Raw genomic sequence first — 23,376 nt, 5'->3', positions numbered from 1 at the left:
AATTGAAGTGATCACCTGTGACAGGGAATAATGGTAGGATGGTAAGTACATTAGAGGGTTGAATTTACTGGAACCGGAACCTGGAATGTCCACTAGTGACCAACCGTCTGCAGCCAGTGAATCACTTGCTGTGAGCTTTATCTCCTGTTTAATATATCTGTCAGTGGTGTGGGTTTTGTGTTTTTAACTATATTTTTAATTATGGTAACTGAGCATGTCCAGTATGCTTCCTGAAGGCCAGCCTGTGTAAACACAGAGAGGGCACCTGAGCTGCTGTTGCTCTGTTTATGCACTGCTCACACTACCTTTTCCCTTTAGCCTTCCACAGCTGCTGACATATCAGCAGCGGATTCGTGTGTCTCTTTTAGCTTGTGTTATTTATCCAGTCCGCCCCTGCCTACAGTCACTAAAACTCAAAGAAAAGCGGCCGCTTGTGTTCTCTTCTGCATGTAAAGCCACAAACACGCCTACATCTATAACCTTTATGTCCACTGCAAGCCCACATGCCGCACATTTGCCAAACCAAAGCAGCGACTGAGCGGGCAGCCAAATGAGAAGATTTTAGTCAAAGTAAGCGGAGCTAAAAGCTGTCAGAAGTTCAGCTCGTGATAACCATTCCTAGAGCGATTAGAGAGGGTAGCGTGGTTACTGCTGGAGTGGCAAAGAAGATGAATTCATAGAAAAAATAGATGGGGGAAAAAATGGGAAAAATGTGCAGTGAAGAAGAAAAATGGACAAAGATAAAAGAACAAAGGAGGAAATCTGGAAATATTTCAGTTTTATAACTTCTTCATGGCTCTAGGCTGCCCACAGACATGCCAGAATTATTTGAAGCTTTTCTCTTGCCAGTGTTGTCTCTTGTTAAATGCCAGCATGTGGTTTTAGAAAAGGTCTGAGTCCCACCCAAAGCCCCTTTTGACATTATTCCTTTGAAGGGTCAACGCCATAAATGATAAATGCACCAGTTCAGTCTTCAGCATGACATGAACTTTTTTCTAGTATCTGCAGATGTTTGCTTGCTTTCTTTTTAGGAGGTTTGTTTTGACTGTCTGTCTTGGATCAGCTTAACAACGTATTTCTCACCGCATCTAATTAAGGTCGAATGTCAGGCCCACTTCATGATTTTGTTTCCCAGAGCTGGTGATTTGCATTAAGCTTTAAAGCTCTTTATAGATGGTTAGATATGTTACAGATGAGCAGGTGGCAGTGGGATGCAGATTTTTAACCATAGCTGAGCCAAGCTTTGAAGCCTACAGGTGCTAAGTTGAGTGATGTCTCACAGGTCAGCGGGTACTGCTTTCTGCACTCGCTGTATCAGCAGCAAAGTCTTTTGGTTTTCCTTTGGTTTTGATAACTGTGGCAGAGAGAGCAGTGGGGTTTTATTGTGTGGCTGACAGACTGCTGGGATCAATCAGGACCACGTGGTGCATGACTGAAAACAGACCCACTGTGATATCACTTCTGCAATATTTAAACCAACTTAGATTAGACATTTCTGGTCAGCATGATTTCCATTTTGATAAATGACATGCAGATTTCTTGGCTTTTTTGGATGTGTTCAGAGACGCTGTGGGCCTCTGCTGTTTTTGTAGTGTGGAGAGCCCAACAGTCAGAATGATTATGAACACAAAACAAAGAGAAATGGACTTAAAGTTAAAACACACTTTGAGTTTCGTCTATGGAAGGACAGCGTGCTGCTTTAAGCTCAGTACTATCTATCTATATACAGTAAAAGATGTTTTGTAACCACTATCACATCATATATTTGTATGTACATTAGGCCTGGACCAGGATAAATGACAGAAAATAGAGGAAAGGTTGGATGGAAGACCATATTTGGACAAAAAAGTAGCTAGTTGGCTAGCTAGCTTAATTAGCAAGGTGCTTCCATTGTTCTCTTGTGATACTTAATGGGATGCTAAATTTAGCCATTGACAAATGGGCTTAAAATGAATGTACTTGCCAGAAAGCAATGCCCAGCTGACTGCTCTTTTAAAGGGGTTGAATGTTCAACAAGATGTAAAAGCAAGCATCCATCACTTGAAGTGGCCACTTTAAATGTTACTGCCTTGAAACTGGTAAGTTGTACAAAAATGCCAAGGAGAAATTAGCTTGTCACCATTTTTTAAACCAACCTATAAACTATTTTAAAGATGGTTTTGCTTTTTGCTGTCACCATATGGTGGCCTTCAGAATAGAATACAAGTCAAAGACACATCTGTAGTGACTTTATTTTTCTTTCCCTTTAAATGTACCAGGAAGCTAAGCCTGTATTTCATACCATCTACGCTGTAAAGATGATCTGCTAGTTGGATATATATATATGTAGGTTACTGTTGGAGAAAGGCTCAAGCAAAGTTTGCTTGAGCTTACTGTTTTTGGCATTGCCAAGTTTTTTGAAACCATATCTGATGAGGTAAGGTTGAGCTTGATAGTGACACTGCTTGCTTATTGGCTCATTAAACCCTTGATAATTCCCATTTCTGGATAATGACCATAATTTACAAAATGAACTTCATGTTTTATTCAGTATGACTTGAAAATAGCGACTGGGCTCATAAAGTAGTCAAGAAAGTGTTTGCTGAGGTCACAGAGCAAGGAAGCCAAGGGCCATTTTCCCATAGACTAATAGACCCACATCCAGAAGTCAGTTTGCAACCGGAGTCACCCGTAATCCCATGAAAAGGAAAGAAGAGTCAGTGCACTTCTGCATTGGCTTTACTTTTACAACTCAAACCTGCATCTTGCTTCATTCTGTCCTTTTTTGCAGTCAGAACATTTCATCCTGAACGGGGTCTAAATGAGTAATTTTTGACACATTTCACTTAAACCACAATGAACAGTGTCATGCTTAAAGAAAAGTCACAGCTTGACCTTAGCAAGTATTTTATTTCCCCTGGGGATCATGACTGTCTGCACAAAATTTCATGGGAGTCCATCGAGGAGTTGTTGAGATATTTCAGTCAGGATTAACCCACACAGGGGTTTATATGCTATACACGCTCATGTGTGACTGAGCACATTATGAACCTTCCAGCAGTGATGGACAGATATATATGCTGATACCTCAGACACTCATGTGGCCATTTCCATCCACAGAGGGACAAGACTGCTTATTGGTTTTCCAGGGCAGATGTTAGCCCATCTCACAAAAATAGACAGTTATATAACTTCACTGGTTCTGATTTGAAGAGAGCAGAGCCAGGAGACACCCAATACAGCAAAATGAGATTGGTATACACAAAGTATGTGCCTGCCAGTGGACAAATGATGTTCCTAAGTGATTTACAACTCAGGCCGGTTTGACTCTGAACTGTACTTGAGCTCAGTCTGTGATGAATGAAAAGGCCTGGTTGGCCTGAAGCCATCTTAAATCAGCTAAATTAGCTGTGTGTCCGTGTGTGCGTGTGTACCTTTGGATTTGTGGGGATGTGTATAATCAGGTTAATAGGAAAAGGAAATTGAGCTTCTCTGAGAGATGGAGAGGGGGTCACAGAGGAAGTACAGAAATGACTGAGGGAGAAACAGAGGGGATAATACTTCTCGGCTGGGATTCCTGTATATGACTCAGCAGGCCTCCTTCGTGGTCTCTGGGAATTTAAAAAGTGTAATCTTATATGAAATCTAAATGATCTACATTTAAACGTGACTAGCAGCAGTGTGTTTTTATAACTGCCCTGTTTACAGAGAGGGATGCTTACATACGCTAATCCCTGCATGTATTGCTCTCTGTGGCTTTCTTGTGTTGTTAATATGCACAAGAGACCACTCTGCATTTTCAGCAGTTTGTGATTTTAGTAAGCCAGTAAGCACATTTGAATGTATGGAGCCAAGAGACAACCTCGGCTGAAAAATTAAGCCAGTGCTGAAGAAAAAAAGTTCCTTGAGTGACCACTAGAGGCTGGCTCCCAAAATAAACCAGCTTCCCAGCGCAGTATATAAAAACTCTTTACTTTACACTACAATTAAATGGTCTCTTGGAGTGGGCTCTGTAGCTACTTTGACCCAACTGTATGGGGAATTATTTTTATATATTGGATATTCCAATGTGTCTTTATAGTGGTGTGAAAAAGTGTTTGCTCCCTTTCTGATTTCACATTTTCATCAGATCATCAAACAAATTTAAATATTAGACAAAGATAACACAAGTAAACGCAAAATGTAGTTTTTAAATGAAGGTGTTTATTGTTAATGAGGAAAAAAGCCAAACCTATATGCCCCTGTGTGAAAAAGTTTAGCTTCTGTCTCTCTAAAAAGAACATGGCAGTAAAGCTACATCTGAACAAAGAATAAGACGTCTGGAACAATGTGCTTTGGACAGACAAGACCAAAGTGAAGATGTTTGGCCATAATGGACAATGCAAAAACCAAACTCAGCATAGCAGCACAAACCAACTGTCTGGCACGGTGGTGGAAGGGTGATGATTTGTGCTTGTTTTGTGGCCATAGGACGGGAACCTTGCAGTCTTTGAGTCAACCATGATCTTCTCTGAAGTATTCTAGAGTCAACAATGAGGACATCTGTCCGACAGATAAAGCTTGACCAAAACTGGGTCGTGCCACAGGACAATGATCCCATCCATAGCAAAAGATTTACAGCAGAATGACTGAAAAAGAAAAGAATCATGATGTTGCAGTGGTTCAGTCCAAGTCCAGACCTCAACCTGACTGAAATGCCGTGGCAGGACCTTAAGATAGTTGTGCATAAACGAATCCCTGCAAACGTCACTGAACTGAAGCAGCGCTGTAAAGAATAGTGGGCCAAAATTCATCTACAACCACAGAAAGGTCCTGATAAAATCATACGAGCTGCTAAATCACGGGGTGTACTTTCACAGGACTCTCTTTTAGACGCTACTGTAATCATTTTAAGCTTTTAATCAGAAGGATTAATTGTGTAGATTCAGGGATGTTTTATTGACTGAGTAAGAACATTCATTCATTTTCTGGAGCTCGTGAATGTCTCTTCTAAATATCAAAGCAATCCGTCTGGGATGTTTCTGTGGACCACACTGAAATATCTGGTGGATAAACCAAACAACATCATCAATTCTTGAGCTTCACCCCGGGTGTTGCTAAAAGATGTAAAATTACTTCAGTCTAGACCTTTTAATGTAGTTCTCAGACACATTAGCTACAAAGCATTACCATCAAAGGATAAATAGCTGCTTTATCCTTGTGTGTCTATGTATGCGGTCTGCCTTTGCACATTCTGTTTTTAATCCCACTGTTCTTCTACTCCTCTACACTCCCTCAAAGGTCCGGGAATTGAATAAATTATATTGAAGGAATTTCCTGGCACAGTAGATATAAAGAGTGTCATTGTGGTGCAGGCACAATGAGACATGGATGGATTTATATAGAGGCTCTGTGATATACTCATCTCAGTGACAGACAGACCCAGACTGGGCAGAGTGCAGAGAAGAAGCCATTGTCCTGCAGGTCAGATTGAACCCTGACCAAAATGGCTCACATTGATGTTCGAAATTCCTCTTCCAGAAAGACTGTGTGTGTCTGTGTGCGTGTCTGTGGTTCACAAAGTTCGGGCCTCATCTGGGTACATCATTTTCATGCACTCGTAAATAATATTGACATAAATAGAATTATTTATATTTGCTGTAGCTAAAATACCTAAATGCTAACTTTTATTTATTACATTTACAAAGTTTTTTAGTAGATCTCTTTTTTTTTTCATTTCCAAGAGGCATCTTGAGGGTTTCGGAAATATTTACTGAGTGTTTATGGCTTCTGCACTTAGAAATAATTGCATACGCACATCTTTTGTTTCAGTATTTGTCCATCAGTTTATGTAAACGCACTCTGAAGAGCAGCACAGCAGACTCAAACAGCAAGTAAAGCGGCGCCGAACTCAACAGTCTTATCATGCGTAACCTTTTCTCTATTATTATCTTTGCAGTGCTGCTGACCTGCGTGTTCTCCTTCAACGTGGACCAGAAGAACAGTTTGTCCTTCTCCGGACCGCTGGAAGACATGTTCGGCTACACTGTCCAGCAGTTTGAGAACAGCGAGGGAAAATGGTGAGTGTCATCAGCAGTGCGTTTTGAGGATCTAAAGTCATCAGGAGGCCGGATGTATGTGATCCCTGCATCTCACAGATGCTCGCTAAAAGTAAAGCCTGTTCCAGCACGAAGCTTGTTGTATAAAATAAAGGTGACTTCATGTGTTAATATTTTACCTAAAAGTCAGACGAGGCGTCTTATCTGGAACATTTTTGCAACACTTTACATGTGATACAGGTCTGCAGCAGCATAAGGTTAAATACACAGAAAGAAAAATGCTCATCTCATGCAGTAACTTCACACCACACTCAGTGTCATTGTATGAATATGTTCAGTAAATTGCATCCATTCATGGATCTGTTCCTAACTGCTTATCTAGTTGGCATATCTCGTCCCACGTCTTTTGTCGTAACGAGACTTTCTCACATCAAATTGATAGCTTTGGTGGTGAGATGACTGTTTTCATACAGTTTTGGTTTGTCACAAATCCGCGTATTAGAACGTTGGACTAATTAACCAACAGTTTAATGGATCACTGTGTCTAAAAGGTTTCATATCTAAATGCAATACTCAGAAGACAAAAGTCGAACATACGGTGTGTATTTAATGCTAAATAAATTAAAATAACAAAGTTCTCAGAAAAGCCGGGGAATACAAGTATCCAAGAAACACTAGGATTACTTATTCAGACAGCACGTGGAAGAAGAGCTACATGGCACACAGATATGGTCATGGACAACACGACAAATGACAAAGGAAGACTGAGATAGTACATACACAAGAGATAATGAAGGTAGAGGAAAAGAAGACAATGAGGGAACCAGTGAGGGCCCAGGACAGGAAGAAATGCTGCGCAAGACATGAAGGGAAACTGAACATTTCAAATTAAAGACGGGAAGTAAGTAAAGAAAACAGACAAGAAGACAGACTGAACGTGAGACATTCAGACAGAGATGAAGAAACATTGAAAGATAAAGACAAACAGACGAGACAGAAGGAGGGACAGAACAGAGACACAAAGGGAGACTCACTAAATGAATCACTAAAGTCAACAGAAACTGAAGGCACAAAAAAGGCTAGAAAGTAAACCATAAAGAACTTATACAGAGCATCAGAAAATTAACAAGATGTATTAAAAACAACCTTGTGAATAGAAAACTAAACACTAACACAACAGAAACCTAAACCAAAGAACCTAAAATTCAAAACTAGAATGAACCCTCAACTCAAAAACTCAAGATTTCCAAACAGACTAATCATATTTACCACCTTATGAGTGTCCCTGTGCCCTTTTTTTCCCAATGAATTTTTTTTTTTCAGAGAATTCTGGCCAAAAATGTGCACATGTATCAAGACAAGTGTTCATTCGGTTAAATTCTACTCCAGAAAATAATAAAAAAAGGAAAAAAACACTGATTCGCTTGTAAAATTAAGCTGAGGCGAGCACACCAGCTGCGGCTGTAATGAAGGTCCTTGTTTTTACGACTAGTTGTTAACCTTAAACTGCCCGCCAGAGTATTCCCATACCCAGCCTGTTAATACAATGAAACCAAGCATCCATGGCTTCTTGCTAAAATAAACATGGAAACATGTTTTTAAAATCTTTTATCTCTTCTGCTTTCTGCAAACTTCTTTAGGTTTAGTCGGACCTGTTGCACTGTAATCGCTGATCCTGTCCTGCATAGCTATACCTGATTGTGCTTTGTACTAATTAACTTATCAAGATCATATGATGATCACTTGTAGTAATTCACTTACTGCTAATCAGTGGAGCCATTTGCAATTGAAACTCCTCAGTGCAGTCAAACATGTGCGCTACATATCATCCAAAAAGCTTGATTTTGTTCTGTTTCACACAGAAGATAAGAGCAAAGCACGCTGCGAGCGGAGGGAGGACATGACAGAGGCTGGATGATTTACAGAGGGGAAAAATTAGAGACGACCTGTAGCTCTCAGTGTTACGCTTGGGAAAATATTTTAATGAGAAAATATAGCAATCACATGGTGATGTAACACGCAGGTTGCTATAAGTGGGAGGTGACTGATTAGTTACAGATGCCTTAACCGTCAGCGAGGGTGGGGAGAGAAAAGCTGCTACATGTGGCACAGGCGGTTCAGCTTTTCGCTGGAGCCTCTTGTAACCTTGGCTAACCCCAAGATTTGTCTTCTCTCTGCAACATTGCTGAGAAAGGTTTCAGAAAAGTGCAATGTTTTCATGTTTAAATCATGTGAAAATGATTTGCTATTATGGTAGAAATTCAACATTTAAAGAGTTTTAAGGTTTAAGAACTTAAGTCTCCTCCTGATGGGACATGTCCCAAACATCTCACCTACAAGGTTTCCAGGTGCCAGCCCAAAACTGTCACAGCTTTCTCTTTTTGTTGTGGAGGTTTAGCAGCTCTTTGAGGTTGTTGCTCTATCTCCAAAGCAGATCCCAGACATGCTTTGGAGGAAGCTCATTTCCTGCCTCTTGCATCCCTGATCTTTTTCTTTCGGAAAAAACTACTTAGTGAAAAAGAGTAATTATCAAATAAACCGGGATTCAGAGTTGTAAGCCGAGCTAGCAGCTTCATTTTCAGTTGCTTAATTCTATATTCAGCATTCTAACATGTTCACATTTACCGTGCAACCTGTTACCATACTGCCATTTTTACCTTTTTATCATACTAACAACAAACCAATGAGAATTTTAATAAGTGGGAGGTTTTTTTTACAGGTGTTTTTTTTTCCTTGTCACAAAAACGTAGATGTTAAGCTGATTTTGAAGTAAATGCAAATCCCAACAAGCAAATAGTATGATAGAATCAATCTTTGTTCATTCAATCTGAAAACAACCCATTTAATTGCCCTTCAGCTAAACAGTGGAATCTGGACACCGTTTCAATTTTCCCTCTCGTAGCTGCTTATTTTCACTTTTCTGCTTTGGTTAGGTCTGTGAGCCAAAATGACTCGGTTACTGTTGGGGGAAAAAGACCATGGTTTGACTTCAAATACACCCTGTTGGAGAAACTTCTGAGTCATCTAGAGTTGAAGACACCAGCACACATTTTACATACAGTTATTCACACGGCTGTTCCTTTAAAACTTAACTTTATGTAATAACAACAGCCTGTACGAGCCTGGTTTTCATGTTAAGAACAGTTTTGAAAATCCGTTGGATCGGGAAAGTCATTCATCCTCTGTGCAACATGAATATTTGGACAAAGTTGCATACCAGTGCTTTGAACCGCTGTTGAAATATTTAAGTGGCTGTCAGTCATCCCCTTGTTAAAGCTGCTCTTTTTTGCAGTGACACGAGCAGGAAGAACACTTAACTTATCATTAATGAAGTAATTATGAAGTGTTTATTTTTTCATTTCTGAGTGAAAAGAGTGCTCATTCAATGCTGTAAATAATTACAATGTTTCTCACAGGCAGCTGGCAGCAGAAAGAGTCGAGTGTGTTGTTGTTCCTCTCTGGGTCTTGCTTCAAATGACACAGGGTCCATTAGAGTTAGGAATGTTAATAAGCTTGAGCGTTTAGAGGAAGGCAGATGACCAAACTTTTTTTTTAGCATCAGTGCACTGATGGAGTGACACGGTGTAATAAACCCACACAAGACGCATATTGAACTTGTCCAGTACATTAAACGTAACACTGAAAGACTATAAAAACAGCTGGGAGTTATCTTCCATTGCTATGTGGTGTTGGTGAGAGCTAAATGAGATTAACTGTTGTTTTTTATTTCCAGCTATTTCTTTGTTATTGTGTCAGAGTGATTATATAATAAAACTACAGCCACAAACTCGTAAGCCAATCACAACAAACTATAACATCTTTACCAGGCAGTGTGAACCATGGTTTACGTTCAATTACTATACAAGTATAATTAAGCCATGTCTAAATAGCTGTGGACCTCAGAAGTGGATCTCAGAGTCGCTGCTTCTAATCGCTGCAATAATATCTGCGGTTGTTATCACAATTGTAAAGCGGTCATGCTGTAGTGTGGATGTTGGCTGGCTTTCCATGTAACCATTCCCAACTCGTCCTTATTTTTTTCAGGGTTCTGATTGGATCTCCGCTGTCAGGACAGCCGAGTAAAAGAACCGGAGACGTCTACAAATGTCCCGTGGGGAGAGATAACAACAACTGCATCAAACTGGAGCTGCCCAGTAAGAAAACCATTTGTGTGCGCATGTGTACAGTTTTAGCTGATCTGGCTGAAGGGGGCAAAGAGTTCATGCCATGCCAAGACAACCACCTGTCCCTCTGTCCAGCTACAGCTCACAAGAAATGCAGCTCCTCCTGCAGTATTGGCCAGATTTTAATCAAACTTACACACAGTGATCACTCAGTGGTCAGTGTCACATTTGTTGTTTTATGGGCACTTTTCCCTTTTCACAGTTATGACCTTCATGCACACTACTTATAATTGTACCAAATTCTTGCTCCTAATGTACTGAAAAATAACAAATTCAAACTGTTTAGTGAAGTTAATAACAAAAGATTCTCATTGTTGATACATTTTGCATGCACAAAATTAAAAATCACCTTGTTAGACATGCAAAAGGCCACTTATTTCCTGATAGATTATGACAATCATGTGATCATATTACTGATTATTATCATGGAGTAAGAGGTTCTGTTGATTGACTCCCAAATAGCACATTTGAGAGCATATTTGTGGCCTACCTACCACCATTATCATCAGTAATACGCTCAGTGCTATGACATACTGATCACAGGTTTACAACTGATCATGTAGTCATAATGCTTCTGAACTCAGACACTTTCATTTAGCGGTGAACAAGACTAATTTGTCATGCATGTGATGAAGTAGAAAACTAAAAACAATGTTTTCCAAGGACGTCCTTACATTTTGGCTGTTATGTTTTACCTTCTCTCCTGTTGTGTTAATACTTTCATATTGACGCAGAGGAATGCACTATAGGATAAATTAAGCCTAAAGGATAGAAACCAATGCTGGCACCTTTTCCTAACAGATCAAAGTCGCCAACGCTCTGCTGATTCAGTAACTGCACCGTTTCAAACCTCCTCTGCCATTAACATCAGCATAAAAACAGGAGCTTCACGGCATGGCTTTCCATGGCCGAGCAACTCCTGTAGGTGTAATATGCAGGTGACCCATTCCTTATTTCCACATCTAACTCCATAATAGATTTAATGTTTTCCAGCACAGATGGGGGAGGCTGAACTGTAATGATCAAATTCGGTGGTTCCTGTGTTGTAAATTTTAATCACACTTCCACCCGACTAGTAAAATTAAGAGGTGGTTATGCCATGACCATAGTGAAATCCTGGCAAGAAAGTACAGCACTCACAGTTATTCCTGCGTCCAACACACGCAATCTGATATCATCATTACCACAACCCTACATTTTAATGTTGCCCCAGGAGCATCATTGCTTCAGGGCCTTTTAACATGATTAATTATACTGATATGATTAATGCTGTGAAAAAGTTAAACAGTTATTCCTGGACTCGACAAGGTGTCTAAGCCGGACCTCAAAGAACTAAAAACTCAATCAATTAAGTAATTAAGACGTGGATATTTAATTAGTGAATCACAGTCTCCTGTATGAAAGCTGTGTGTTTGACCCAACCATCCACTACAACCTCTTCTCTAGACACACTTTGTTACTCGATAAAAGGAAGCAATAATAACATGGGGATCAATCATCATTCAGTTGCTGCATATTATATCTGTTGTCATTGTAACAGATAATCCATGTTATTCGCTTCATCTTTCAGTGGCCGATTGGTTTATATATGCGCATGAACATGTGCATGAGGGGGATTTTAATTGCCGGTGTGCATGGGAAAAGGTCTCAATTAACTGTCTGCACAAATACTCTAAATCCAAGCGCTTCTGGGCATGTGCGTCTGATGTGTGTGCAAGTTAACTTTTATATCTGACTCGGTCTTCTGGGGAGGAAGCTGGAACCATCGGAACAGGAAGACAGCAAATAAACAAGGTTTTAATGTTTCAGCCTTCCAATTTATCTAAATTAAACAGATAAACACAACTTAGCTGCCGGTCAGTAGTCTGCAAAGCCTCTATTAGTGCCTGCCTGTGTGTACGCAATAACCGAGAGCTTGTGTGTGCAGCAGATCTGCAACTTTTCGAGACTGATACGTCACCGCTTTAGCACAGCTGCCTCGGACACCTTAAAATTTAACAGCTTGGCTGCTGTTGGTAAATTATTGGTTTTAAGTGCTGATCAGTTGGAATTCCCTTCTGTGAGGTGGAGAGTGCTGTAGTTGCTTTATCTTGGGCGAATTTAAAAAAAAAATCTCACAGACAGAAGTTTTGTCTGGAAAGGATCCAATGGGAATCTGGAGCCAGACAACTCAGCAACAAACTAGGAGGAGTTTAAATGATGACAACAGTGCTGGTTTATTTTACTTTTTTAACAGAAACTAGACACGATAAGCAACTGCATGACCTGTTTGTTTCTTTAGGATCAGTTGATGGATATATGAAGTATTCTTGGATATTTTTCTATAACAGTAGAAAAACCTCGTGCAGCTCAGCAGGATGTGTTCATGTAAATGTTTTAAATAAGTAAAGGGCTTGTCAGTCATCTGTCACTCTTAATCATTTCAGTCTATGCCCACTGACGACTCCTCGCAATCTCTCATTGCCACATCTGCCTCCATAATGGATTTACATTTTCCCAGCACAGACGAGCGAAGCCAAACCATAATGAGCAAAGTTAGTGGCTGTTGTGTTGTAATTTTTAATCACTCTTCAGTCTGACCAGTAAAACTGGGAGGTGGTCATGCCATGGCCATTATGAAATACTGATGAGGAAGAACTGCACCCACAATTTTGGGGGGGCTGGTTACTAAACACCTCGGCTGTATATTTGCATTCTGTTTAGAAGATTGAAACCAAATGACAAACACGATGTGTCAGTCTGCCTTCTCTCACATATACTAATCCAAAAACAAAACATAAGTTTGGGGTTTCAAATAGATTTTGTAGACCATCGTTGTATATTATATATATGTATGCAGAAGACATTTGAAATGATACAAGCAGTCACCCATCTGTAAACAGACAATACAAGTGTCCGGATCTGTTGTTGAGGAATTGCTCTCCCTTCCTGGATGAGTGCAGGCTGCAGCTGTGCAGTGGTCAGTGGCTGTGGCTGTCTCTGATGAACACGTTGACTCAGCATGTGCCAGGTTTGTTCAATAGGAGACATATCAGGACTAAATGCTGGCCAAGGAAGTGTCCGGATGTGCTTCTTATCCACTGCTCTAGCAGTGTGGGGGTGGGCATTGTCGCCCTGAAACAGCCGCAGGGTGGAGTACTGCTGCAAGAGTGGCACACATACAGGTTGGAGCACCTCATCTTGGTACGTCTGTCACCAGGATTTCCACTGAAAACAATCTGATCAGAAGTGGGCATGCAGGGCTGCAGCACCAGACACACACTGAACTCGGTTAGCTTCAGTCAGTCGCGGCAGCCACTGCACTGATAAAAATGTTGTAGATAAACTACATAAACCAATTCTGAGGTGTATAAGTGAGTTCACTTGTGTTCAGTAAACAAAATACCAGTCCTGCTTTTGACTAAATCAATCAGCCATGACTGAAAACTACTCATGTGAAATGTTTGGGTATTCTAGGAAATTGGGAAATGGATTTAAAACAAAGACTGATTATGAAGCTGATTTGCCATAGTAATAATTAGTTTACTGTTTTTCAGTGTTGTGAAAACTCACTGCAGTTTAGATCCACAATCTAGGAAATCACAGGCAGAGCACCAGAGCAGGAGCAGGGCTCTGATAGGTCCGATTTGTTCTGATTGTTATCAAGCATTACTGAGGAACAAGCTTGTATTTCGGTGTCTGTTGCTCGTTCCAGTCCCACGTGTGCATCATAAGCTGCAGGGTCCTGAACTGTGTCATTGGAGTTAAGGAATAAGGATGGGTCACTTTACAAATCAATTCAGTCCCACGTCACAGTTTAATGTTGTTTTAAATTCAAGTTTGTTTGTGAAAGACAAGGATTTTTTTCATCCTGAGGTCAGCAGGGAGCCCCATTGTGCTGCCTTTATTAGTATACTTTAGTGAGTGTGTGGGAAGAAAATAGAGGGGAAAAACCCACCCGGAAAGGACGTATAGGGCAAAAATCTAACGTACTAACTGCTAACAGATCTGTTGCACATGTGCTAATGGCAATCAGAAATTGTTTCACATCAAAATCACTTCTCAGGGAGCAACATTCAAAATTGAAAAGGCATGTTTCAGAGAATATGTGGATTCTCAGAAGGAAAAACTAATTCCTATCCAAAACATTCCCAAGCTGCTAATTTTAGACACATGTTGGGTTGGTTTAATGATTCCCCTAATTCTTTCCCCTTCACAACAAACAGGTTGTTTACCAACAAAATATTTGTGTTGTGCTCCGTATTCTTAGTTAATAGCCATAAGCTACACACAGAGGGGCCACATGGTAAAGTAATATAGCAGACTATATTTAGTCTCATGTCATTCTTTGGGATAGGCAGCACTTTTCTTGTGGGAAAATGAAAACGAGAAATTTACCCAGCTGTGCTGCTCTCTGTTTGTCTCACTCTGTTATTCATCTAGTTTTTTCTTCTTTTTTTTAGAAAACACAACCATTCCCAACTTGCGTGAAGTGAAGGAAAACATGACCATGGGAAGCACACTGGTAACGAATCCCAAAGGAGGATTTCTGGTAAGCAGGAAGTCCTCTACATTTTCTATAGACAAGAAGAAGAAGGTCTGATCTTTGCATATTTGCTGCAAGACTACTTAGCAGTGAATTTACAGAACGCTCACTAAACCTTTGGCCTCCATGGAAAAGTCAGGCTCCGTGTCCTGGGAATGTAACAGGATGCTGTGAATCAGTTGTGGTAATGTTGAAGTGTTTAAACATGTAGGGTTGTACTTAAGAACTCGAGTAAAACTTTATTTAAACCTGAGGATCAGATCACCAATGTGTCAAAACTACAGCGCCAGTAAATGCATGTTTTTGCAACTTCTTGAATGGTTCGTGTATGAAAATCTAATGTAGAAATGTGAGGTGGAGCTACAGTTTAAACTCTCAATGTAATTTACACAACATGTCAACACCATGTCTGTATTTATAAGGTGGAATCAAACAACCAAAACATTTGATATAAATCAGGCTGCCAGAGGAAACATATGACATGATAATGAGCAAATAATGAGTTTAGTAACACATTTCAACACAATCTAATCACCAGCTGGACTGCATGTGTGTTTAGTCATTTACTGAACATTTACAATACTAATTTATAGCCGTGCCACTCATTATGCCTGCCTGTTGAGCCATGACAGTGGTGCACTGATTTTCCTCAACTATTACATGCACTGTTGTGGAATTTTCTACAAACCTGAATGGTTCCCTGGGGATCAATCATTGGATGAGTCCTAATAAGTATACTGCTCCAACTAATACGTTTTTTAGCCTCAGGTTTTCTATCAGTTTGCTAATTTCACTTTTTGCTAATTAGCAAATGTTAGCATGTTAGCAATAATAACATACTAATAATGCTAAGTAGGCCTTTGTTTCTGGGATTACTCGCATTATCTTTGAATAAGAACGTCAGTACTCACAACTACTTGTATAAAGTCTTTATTATCACAACAACAAGAAAAAAACAGAAGTGTTTCAGCACATGGCTTTCCTCAGAGTTTCTAATACACACGTAGGCACAGCTAGCCATACAACACCACCAGGACTGAGCACAGGTAGCACAGGTAAGCAATTCATCAACATACAAAAGTGACGGTCTGCTCCAACCACATACATAGATCACACGCCATTAACACTAAATGGAACACATTCAAAGACGAAAAATGAACAAACTATATCACATAATACACAACTCAAATCTGTATCTAAATATTAATTGACCATGAAAACATTACATAAATCAATAATATAGACATCTTAGAATCAATACATGAAAAATACAGGCTGAATAAGTCTATGCACCCCATTTATTAATGCTAAAAAAACAAGATAACGAGTGTTCTTCATTTAATCCACCAGGACACAAGTTTGTAAATGATGTAGCCAATAAGCCTTTCTTTGGAGAAGTAGTTGTTCTCTATGAATGAGAAGGAAATGTGTTGATGATGTAAGTGGGGGTATCATCTGGAAGCAAAAATAATATGTAGTCAGTTACTTAGCAGATTTAATTACTTGTAAATTAAAGGTGCCCAGACTGTTTCTATCCACTTTAACCCCTCCCTCTAAGTAAAGGCCTGCTCCCTTATAGCAGTTTTCCTCTGTTCTGTCTCCTTTTCTCATTTAAGAGAAACAGTCTGAATCAACCTCTTGTGGGTTTTGATAGTCTCTCTATGTCATCCTCAGTTTGAGTCGCTCTTTCCTCTTTGTTTCTGTCTTCAGTAGCTCTCCTCTCATCCATGACCTCATAGTAGTGGAAAACTAACTAGTCACAGCCTTTGAGTCTCTGTTTGTTTGTATGCATGTGTGTCCTGTTTCCACAGGCGTGTGGTCCTCAGTATGGCTACAAGTGCGGCCTGCAACATTTCATCTCAGGAGTTTGTGCGAATGTCAGCTCTTCCTTCCAGATCCTCAACTCTTTTACAAAATATCAAGGTACAGTACAGAAAATCTGCTCAAGACAGGACGCTGTCTGTACAAGTTGTCTGTCTGGGTTGAGAGATAGCAATCTCCTCGTCATACTAGTACCACCCAGGACCCTGACTTTAAACTCACACTCCCTCAGCGAACAGAGAGATTAGAGCATTCTTCTTAATGTAAACTTGTCTGTGACGACCCCCCCCCCCATCCCTCTCATGTCCAGCCCAGCCCATCTGCTGCATTGTATGCCCAAGTTAGGAGACAGTTTATTGGGCTTGCATGGCGTTTCCCTGGATGGAAACAGCTTTGAAAGAACCCTAGAGTAAACAGTGTACAGTCATTTTCTCTTTCATTCCCTCAGTTTTTCTGAATCACTGTTACTTTACCACAAATAATCATATACACAGACTTATCGTATACTGCTCATACTCATTTAATCCACTAAATAATGAATGAGGGTAAAAAAAAAGTTTTGAATGAAAAAAAAGACTTTAGAAATACTTTTCCTACATTGTTCCTACACAGACGTCTTGCCTCAAGTAATTGTTATAATTAATATAATCATAGTTATTAGGTTTATAAATTAAGTTTGACAGTTTAAAATGAATATTTACAACAGATTTCCTCCACAGGTAAATAATAAAACCAGGATGACTGCCTTCCACGGCTTTTACACAAATTTTTTGTACCTTTTTGTTTGTATTATCTCTGCTACGTACATAATGGTAATTGTAATTGTTGTCAGCCTTTACCACCCACCAATGCACAGCAGTGAATTGACTACACAGGTCTGCCACCTTTTGAAGTAAAACTGATTTCTAGTTCACTGAGCTGAAAGACCAGTGGGCACATGCGATGGGTCCATTTGTCCCTCCACAATTCACTCCTCCTACTGTTTCGTTACAAGTTATTCAAAATTACACAATAGTCACCCAATAATTCGTCACCCAAATTTTACTCAAGATCAAAGTCATACTTTTGATTTTATGGACACATTTTCACACAAATTTCCACTCTTAAGAGTATTGGTCTGGATGCATAGGTTTGTTTATGACATAGTGAAGTGAGTCATAGTCAGTGAAAAACTAGGAGTGTATGGTAGGCGCGGCAGCCGTTTCGAATGGGCAACAATAACATGGTTCTCCAACACGATCAGTATAACTTCACATTTTTATGAATGAAGTCAATTTACAACATTCAACTCCACCTTCTTCTCCTGTATTCACTATTCCTATTGTGCTAGCAGATTCTCTTCTTGTATAATAATAATGTTTGTAATGTAACAATCTAGTGAAACAATAGTAGAAGCCTTAAAAAAACCCAAAAGTCCATATTTTGTAACAGAAATATTCAATTTGTTCTCCCATTGTGCTACCCTCTATAAACCCCCCGCCCCAACTTATACGTACACAAACCAACGCACGCATGCACGAATGCACACACACACACACACACACACACACACACACTGATCTACGTTATTACATTTTGATTTGGAGCTTGTGTGTTTACCGTGGGCGCAAGCAAACAGGAAAGAGTCTGAATATGTTACATAACCTGATGTCTTACTTAGGACAAAAATCACCAATCAAATATGCTTGTGTAGACTAGCCAAAAGTAAAAAAAAAAGCAAAAGAAAAAAGTCCACTCTCAGCTTTCAGCACCCCTGTTAGTGCTTACAGAGAGAAACTGAAAACTAGACGTACCCTTTAATTAAATGTCATTTTTGGCTCTGTTCCAGAGTGCGGGAAGGAGATGGACCTTGTGATCGTGCTGGATGGATCTAACAGTATCTACCCCTGGTCGAGTATTCAGGAGTTTCTCTATAAGTTCATTGGGAGACTTGAGATCGGACCTAAACAGACACAAGTCAGTTGCACTATTTAAAGAACAACTAAAAAAGCCAATTTTCTTTGCATATAGAGTACTTTTTAAAAGCCTTTACCCACTCCATCCATCTTTTTAAAATATAAAGAAATGAAGAGTGGCTATAGACATTTGCAGAGGGGTTTAGGGGTGCGTCCAGTGCAGGCTGTACAGTCATACATGAATGAATAAATGGAATAGTTATGTAACATCAATCAGATATAGAAAAGGAATGAATGGAGGATTATATTAGTTAGTAATTATGTTTAATGACTTTACTTTGCTCCATTATGGAATTTTTCCACACGTGTTAGATCCCCTTTATAAAGCAGAGTTCATAAACTGAGCACTTTAAAGTAATTTCAGCCTCTTGCTCACTAAGTTTGAACCTGAGTGTATTTCTGTCCACTTGAATTGGATCGCTCTGTGAATGGGTTTTTCTTATGGTTACATTGATCTGGCTCACAGCTTGTGGACTTTTCCACAGGGAGGCACTGGAAAGTCTTCCTTCTGTGGAGTCTAGTGGTTGGAAGTCAAATCTTCCATGGCTGCTGAAGTCCTCTGCAGTCTGTATAAAGAACATTGTGTCATATCAAGCTCACCAGACCTCAGCCACATCCTCTGCAGACTGTCTGGGAGGAGAAGCTGAGGAGAGAAGAACATAGAGAGAAATTTAATGTAGGAGAAAGTTTACATGTTAAATGTGTGAATGTATGCGTGTTTTCTAGGTGGGCATTGTGTCTTATGGCGAGACCGTGAGTCATCAGGTCAACCTGAGCCAGTTTGACAACATGCCTGCTTTGCGGGATTTTGTCCAAGACGTTCCTCAGCACACTGGCACCAAGACGATGACTTTCCTGGGCATTGATACTGCCAGGTACCTAACATTAGCTGTCTCATTTGGGCAAACCCGGCAACGGTTGACCGCAGTTAATAATTGAGTCTTTGTGGTTTGGCAAGGTTTAATGGATATTTGAATAGGAAACTGTCATTTCAAGTCTGCTTGACAATTGTCATGGGCAGATTGTTAGAAAAAAAAATAGCACAAGCCTTCCAATTGGCCTTGCAGATACATTTTCAGACATGATGGAATTCAAATCTTGTGAGGAAATTAAAAAATAGTGTTGCAATTGATGTGTCGTCAGAAAAAAAAACTAGCATAAGTCAGGTTTGTCTGAGTAACTTTGAAGCTGATTGCATTTCAGAGAGGAAGCCTTCATGCCAGAGCGTGGTGCACGACCTGGAGTTAAGAAAGTCATGGTGATTGTGACTGATGGAGAATCACATGACTACTATAATCTACAAAAGGTCATCAAAGCTTGTGAGGATGATGACATTGAGAGATTTGGCATCGCTGTGAGTACAAAATATTTTGTGATGTTTCAGTTTTTGGTCAGAATAATTTATCCGTTAATGTTAAGTACTTTCTTGTTTACAGGTTTTGGGGGACTACGGTCGCCAGAACAAATCTCTATCAGAGGTGCAAAAGTTTATCAAAGAGATCCAGAATATCTCCAGTGAACCTATCCAAGACCACTTCTTCAATGTGTCTGATGAGGCTGCTTTAGTGAACATTGTGGATACACTGGGAAGCAGGATTTTGGCCTTGGAAGGTAAACGCATAGACACACAATATGCATGCTCTCAAAGCTACTTTAGCAATTTCAGCAGGAAGGAGCTAGCCTTGCACCGTAAATAGATCTAGTAGGTATGAATAAAAATTACATGCTGAACATGTTTGACAATTAAGACATTTAAGGCAAAATGATCAATTCAATCAGCTTTATTTATATAGCGCCAATTCACAACAAAAGTGAGTGTTTTATATTGTAATAGGAAAGCCCACAATAATAGAGGAAACTCCAACAATCATATGACCCCTCTATGAGCAAGCACTTGTTGACACAGACCTCTATAAATGACTTTGTGGGCTCAGTTCATCATTTCAGGGTGTGTTGAAAAAGGTATGTTTCCTGGCTAACGACTTCTGATTGATAAGTCGTTAGCATTTCACAGTCCACCCCTCACTGGTCACATTCATTTTAGAAATAATAAAATGGCACACATGGAAATGGTATTAATGCCCATCGTTTTTATTATCTTCCTCTTCATGTTAAGCTAACCTAAGATATTACCTCAGTTCTGTCACAGACAAATATTTCCCTAAATTTCAAACTATACCCATATTTAAGTTTCAGGCCCATATTCTTTATTTTTTTCTAAGTAAAAACAGATTTGACAACATGTGATTATCTGTGGTTTATGTACATGTAGCTAAACTGAAATTTCCCTTTCTTCAGCTACAAGTGGAAATTCCACTTCCCCCATTCAGATGGAGATGTCCCAAACTGGGTTTAGTGCTCACACTTCAAACGTAAGTTTCAGTCCAACTGTTTATGTGTGGTTAATACGCACACACCAAACTGCTACCAAATAGATTGTTTACAGAGTAATAGTTGGGTCCTGCTAAATCACTTACTGTAACCAGACCGCACCAAATGGCTGAAGGATGAATCGTATTTTGAGATCACAGCAGTGATAAGTTGCTCTATCTGTGGATTCAAAGTGAACCGTTTGCACGGACATGGATTCATCAGCAAGGAAGTTAACTGCTTAACTCATCCCGACACAATACCGCATTGTTATCTCTGGTCCATCTACAGCCGTTTGGTGATTCAGCTCTGTGGGTTTATTTTGGGAAACTTGAGACTTGCTCACTGTGATATCCTGATGCTGTCTTGTCTGATTGTATGCGAGTCAGAAAGCAACTGAAAGAAGCAGAAAAGTCTGTAAGGGATGTTGAGTCAGAAGGCTGATTGGATAAATTCAGTATCTATTTCCTGCATATAATCAAAAAAACGCGCCTTTTTTAAGTTCCTCCTCCTGCTCTTATCTCCTCTGACTCGCTCTTCCTCTGAAGTGGCTCCTAAGCTGAGTCATACTACTGAATCCTAAACATGTGACGCCACACTTTAGCAGTCATTAGTGGGAAAGAGCCACTCGACGCATTTTGTTGTGGCTAATGAAAGATGTCATGTCCTGTTGCAACCCCTTCCAAAAAAGAGCGATAGATATATTCAACTGAAATAATATACCGTATATGCTTATTATTTTATTATGGGATCAATAGCTGTACTTTTAAGCTGCACTTAATGTGCACTTAAAGGCCACAGTCCTATGCCAAAGTCAGTGCTCTTTCTTACATTTAAAAATAAAGTAATCTGGATTTGTGCCATAGTATCATTTTTTTATTTTATTTTTTCATTTTTTTATTATTACTTTTGCATAATATTGCTACTAAACAAATTCCAAATAACTATAATAACAGAAAGTTATGAAAAGCACCCATCAGCGGTGCAACTTTGATTGTTTGGGATCTTGAAGGTCTCTGACGAAGGGCGTTTACACAAGTGCAGAACTTAAATACAACTTTGTGACGCTTGTACTCTGCTGCTGCTTAACCCCACTACGTTTGAGGGGGTAAGTAGTGTATATGAAATGCAGAGACTACCTCAAAGTAAGTCTACCTCATCAATTTGGCATATTTTTGTGTTTGTATTTATTAGAAAAATTTTTTTAGGGATAATTTGCTTGTTAGTGTAGATGTGTAAACCACTACACTATGGAGCCACTGTTTTGCTTAAATAAAGGATTGGGTTTTTTCCACCGCATATTTGTCTGTTGTCTCCCTTAGGAAGGTGTGTTACTGGGAGCAGTGGGAGCTTATGAATGGAACGGGACAGTGGTAATGTACACTGCTGGAGGAGGCGTGGTTCCAGGGAAAGATGCTTTCTTTGACCCAATGAAAGAGGCTAGGAATGAAAGGCTGGCCGCGTACCTCGGTGAGTGGAAACTTAATAAAATTTATAGTTCCTTTAAATGTCACTGATATATAAATTTAAAGTAGTATTAAAAAGTAATAAATATATAATAACTGACCTTAAAGTGAGTTCCTCAGCACAACGCTTGCTCTTGTAGTTATTTACTTACATCACCCGTTAGTGCTGTTAGATGCATAATAGCAGCCTTTACTATAAAAGAGACAATGTTTAAATGTTTTTTGGTGAAACGTGTTTAACATATTATACGTATTTAGCCTTTAAAATGAAGGAGTCAGAGTTTGTTAGGTATAAAATATTCTAACAACATTACTAATACAGTGCAAAAAATTAAAATCTACTCAGGAGGCTATTTATAATATGTACCTTTGCCTTCTCATATGCATTTATGTCAATTATGGAATCAAAATTATGGATAGTTTTAATGCTACTGCTACTGCTTTTAATGATGCTTTTATTACCGTCTAAATATCCAGGCCTACTTTGCTATAAAGCACTACAGGCCACTTTAAGTACTAGCTGTGTTTGTTGGATATAATCTAATTTAAAGCAGCCTAAAAGTAAAAAGCCTTACATTCTCTGTTTTCCCTTAATATGGAGAATCAGGACTAGCCGTGTGTATACATCCATTTATTGCATTTGGGGAGTCTAAAGAATTACATAAAGTCATGATAAATAAATAAAATTTAAAAAATGATTTTAGCAGTTATTTAATTTAATGAATAAACTTTGGTTTCATGTATTTCAGTTTACAAAAATATTTTTGCTTCATGTTTATAAGTGCCTGATTAACAGTCTTCCTGTTTTCTCCTCTTCTTTGACTGATGCTTTATTTATTTAGATTACTTATGTTAATAATTTCTTAAAATATATCAATCGAAAGCAAGTTAAAGCTAAAAAAAATTAGCACGTTGAATTAAAATACATGGAATACACACCCTTTTTTTTTGTTCCACCTACATAGATCTGATCTAAGTGTTTCTGACGTAAAATAAAGTTTTTTAAAAAAGAAAGCTGCAGAATAAATATGGAAGTTT

The 23,376-nt window shown here is 39.2% G+C and overlaps 1 protein-coding gene across 1 annotated transcript in view; it reads left to right on the top strand.

Annotated features, from left to right (window-relative positions):
- The window catches only part of itga1 (integrin, alpha 1), a 56,890-nt gene that overhangs the window by 20,403 nt on the left and 13,111 nt on the right, over positions 1–23,376 (top strand). Inside the window, exons 2-11 of the mRNA XM_005456230.4 lie at positions 5,918–6,038; positions 10,062–10,171; positions 14,644–14,732; positions 16,538–16,649; positions 18,376–18,503; positions 19,229–19,377; positions 19,706–19,856; positions 19,939–20,113; positions 20,801–20,874; positions 22,195–22,342. Coding sequence (XP_005456287.1) covers positions 5,918–6,038; positions 10,062–10,171; positions 14,644–14,732; positions 16,538–16,649; positions 18,376–18,503; positions 19,229–19,377; positions 19,706–19,856; positions 19,939–20,113; positions 20,801–20,874; positions 22,195–22,342 — 1,257 coding nt within the window. The remainder of the gene's footprint in view (positions 1–5,917; positions 6,039–10,061; positions 10,172–14,643; positions 14,733–16,537; positions 16,650–18,375; positions 18,504–19,228; positions 19,378–19,705; positions 19,857–19,938; positions 20,114–20,800; positions 20,875–22,194; positions 22,343–23,376) is intronic.

This window comes from Oreochromis niloticus, linkage group LG7, assembly GCF_001858045.2.
Source record: "Oreochromis niloticus isolate F11D_XX linkage group LG7, O_niloticus_UMD_NMBU, whole genome shotgun sequence".
In the NCBI taxonomy this organism is placed as follows: Eukaryota; Metazoa; Chordata; class Actinopteri; order Cichliformes; family Cichlidae; genus Oreochromis; species Oreochromis niloticus.
The sequence above is the reverse complement of the archived record's forward strand: the minus strand, read 5'-3'. Positions and strand labels throughout refer to the sequence as shown.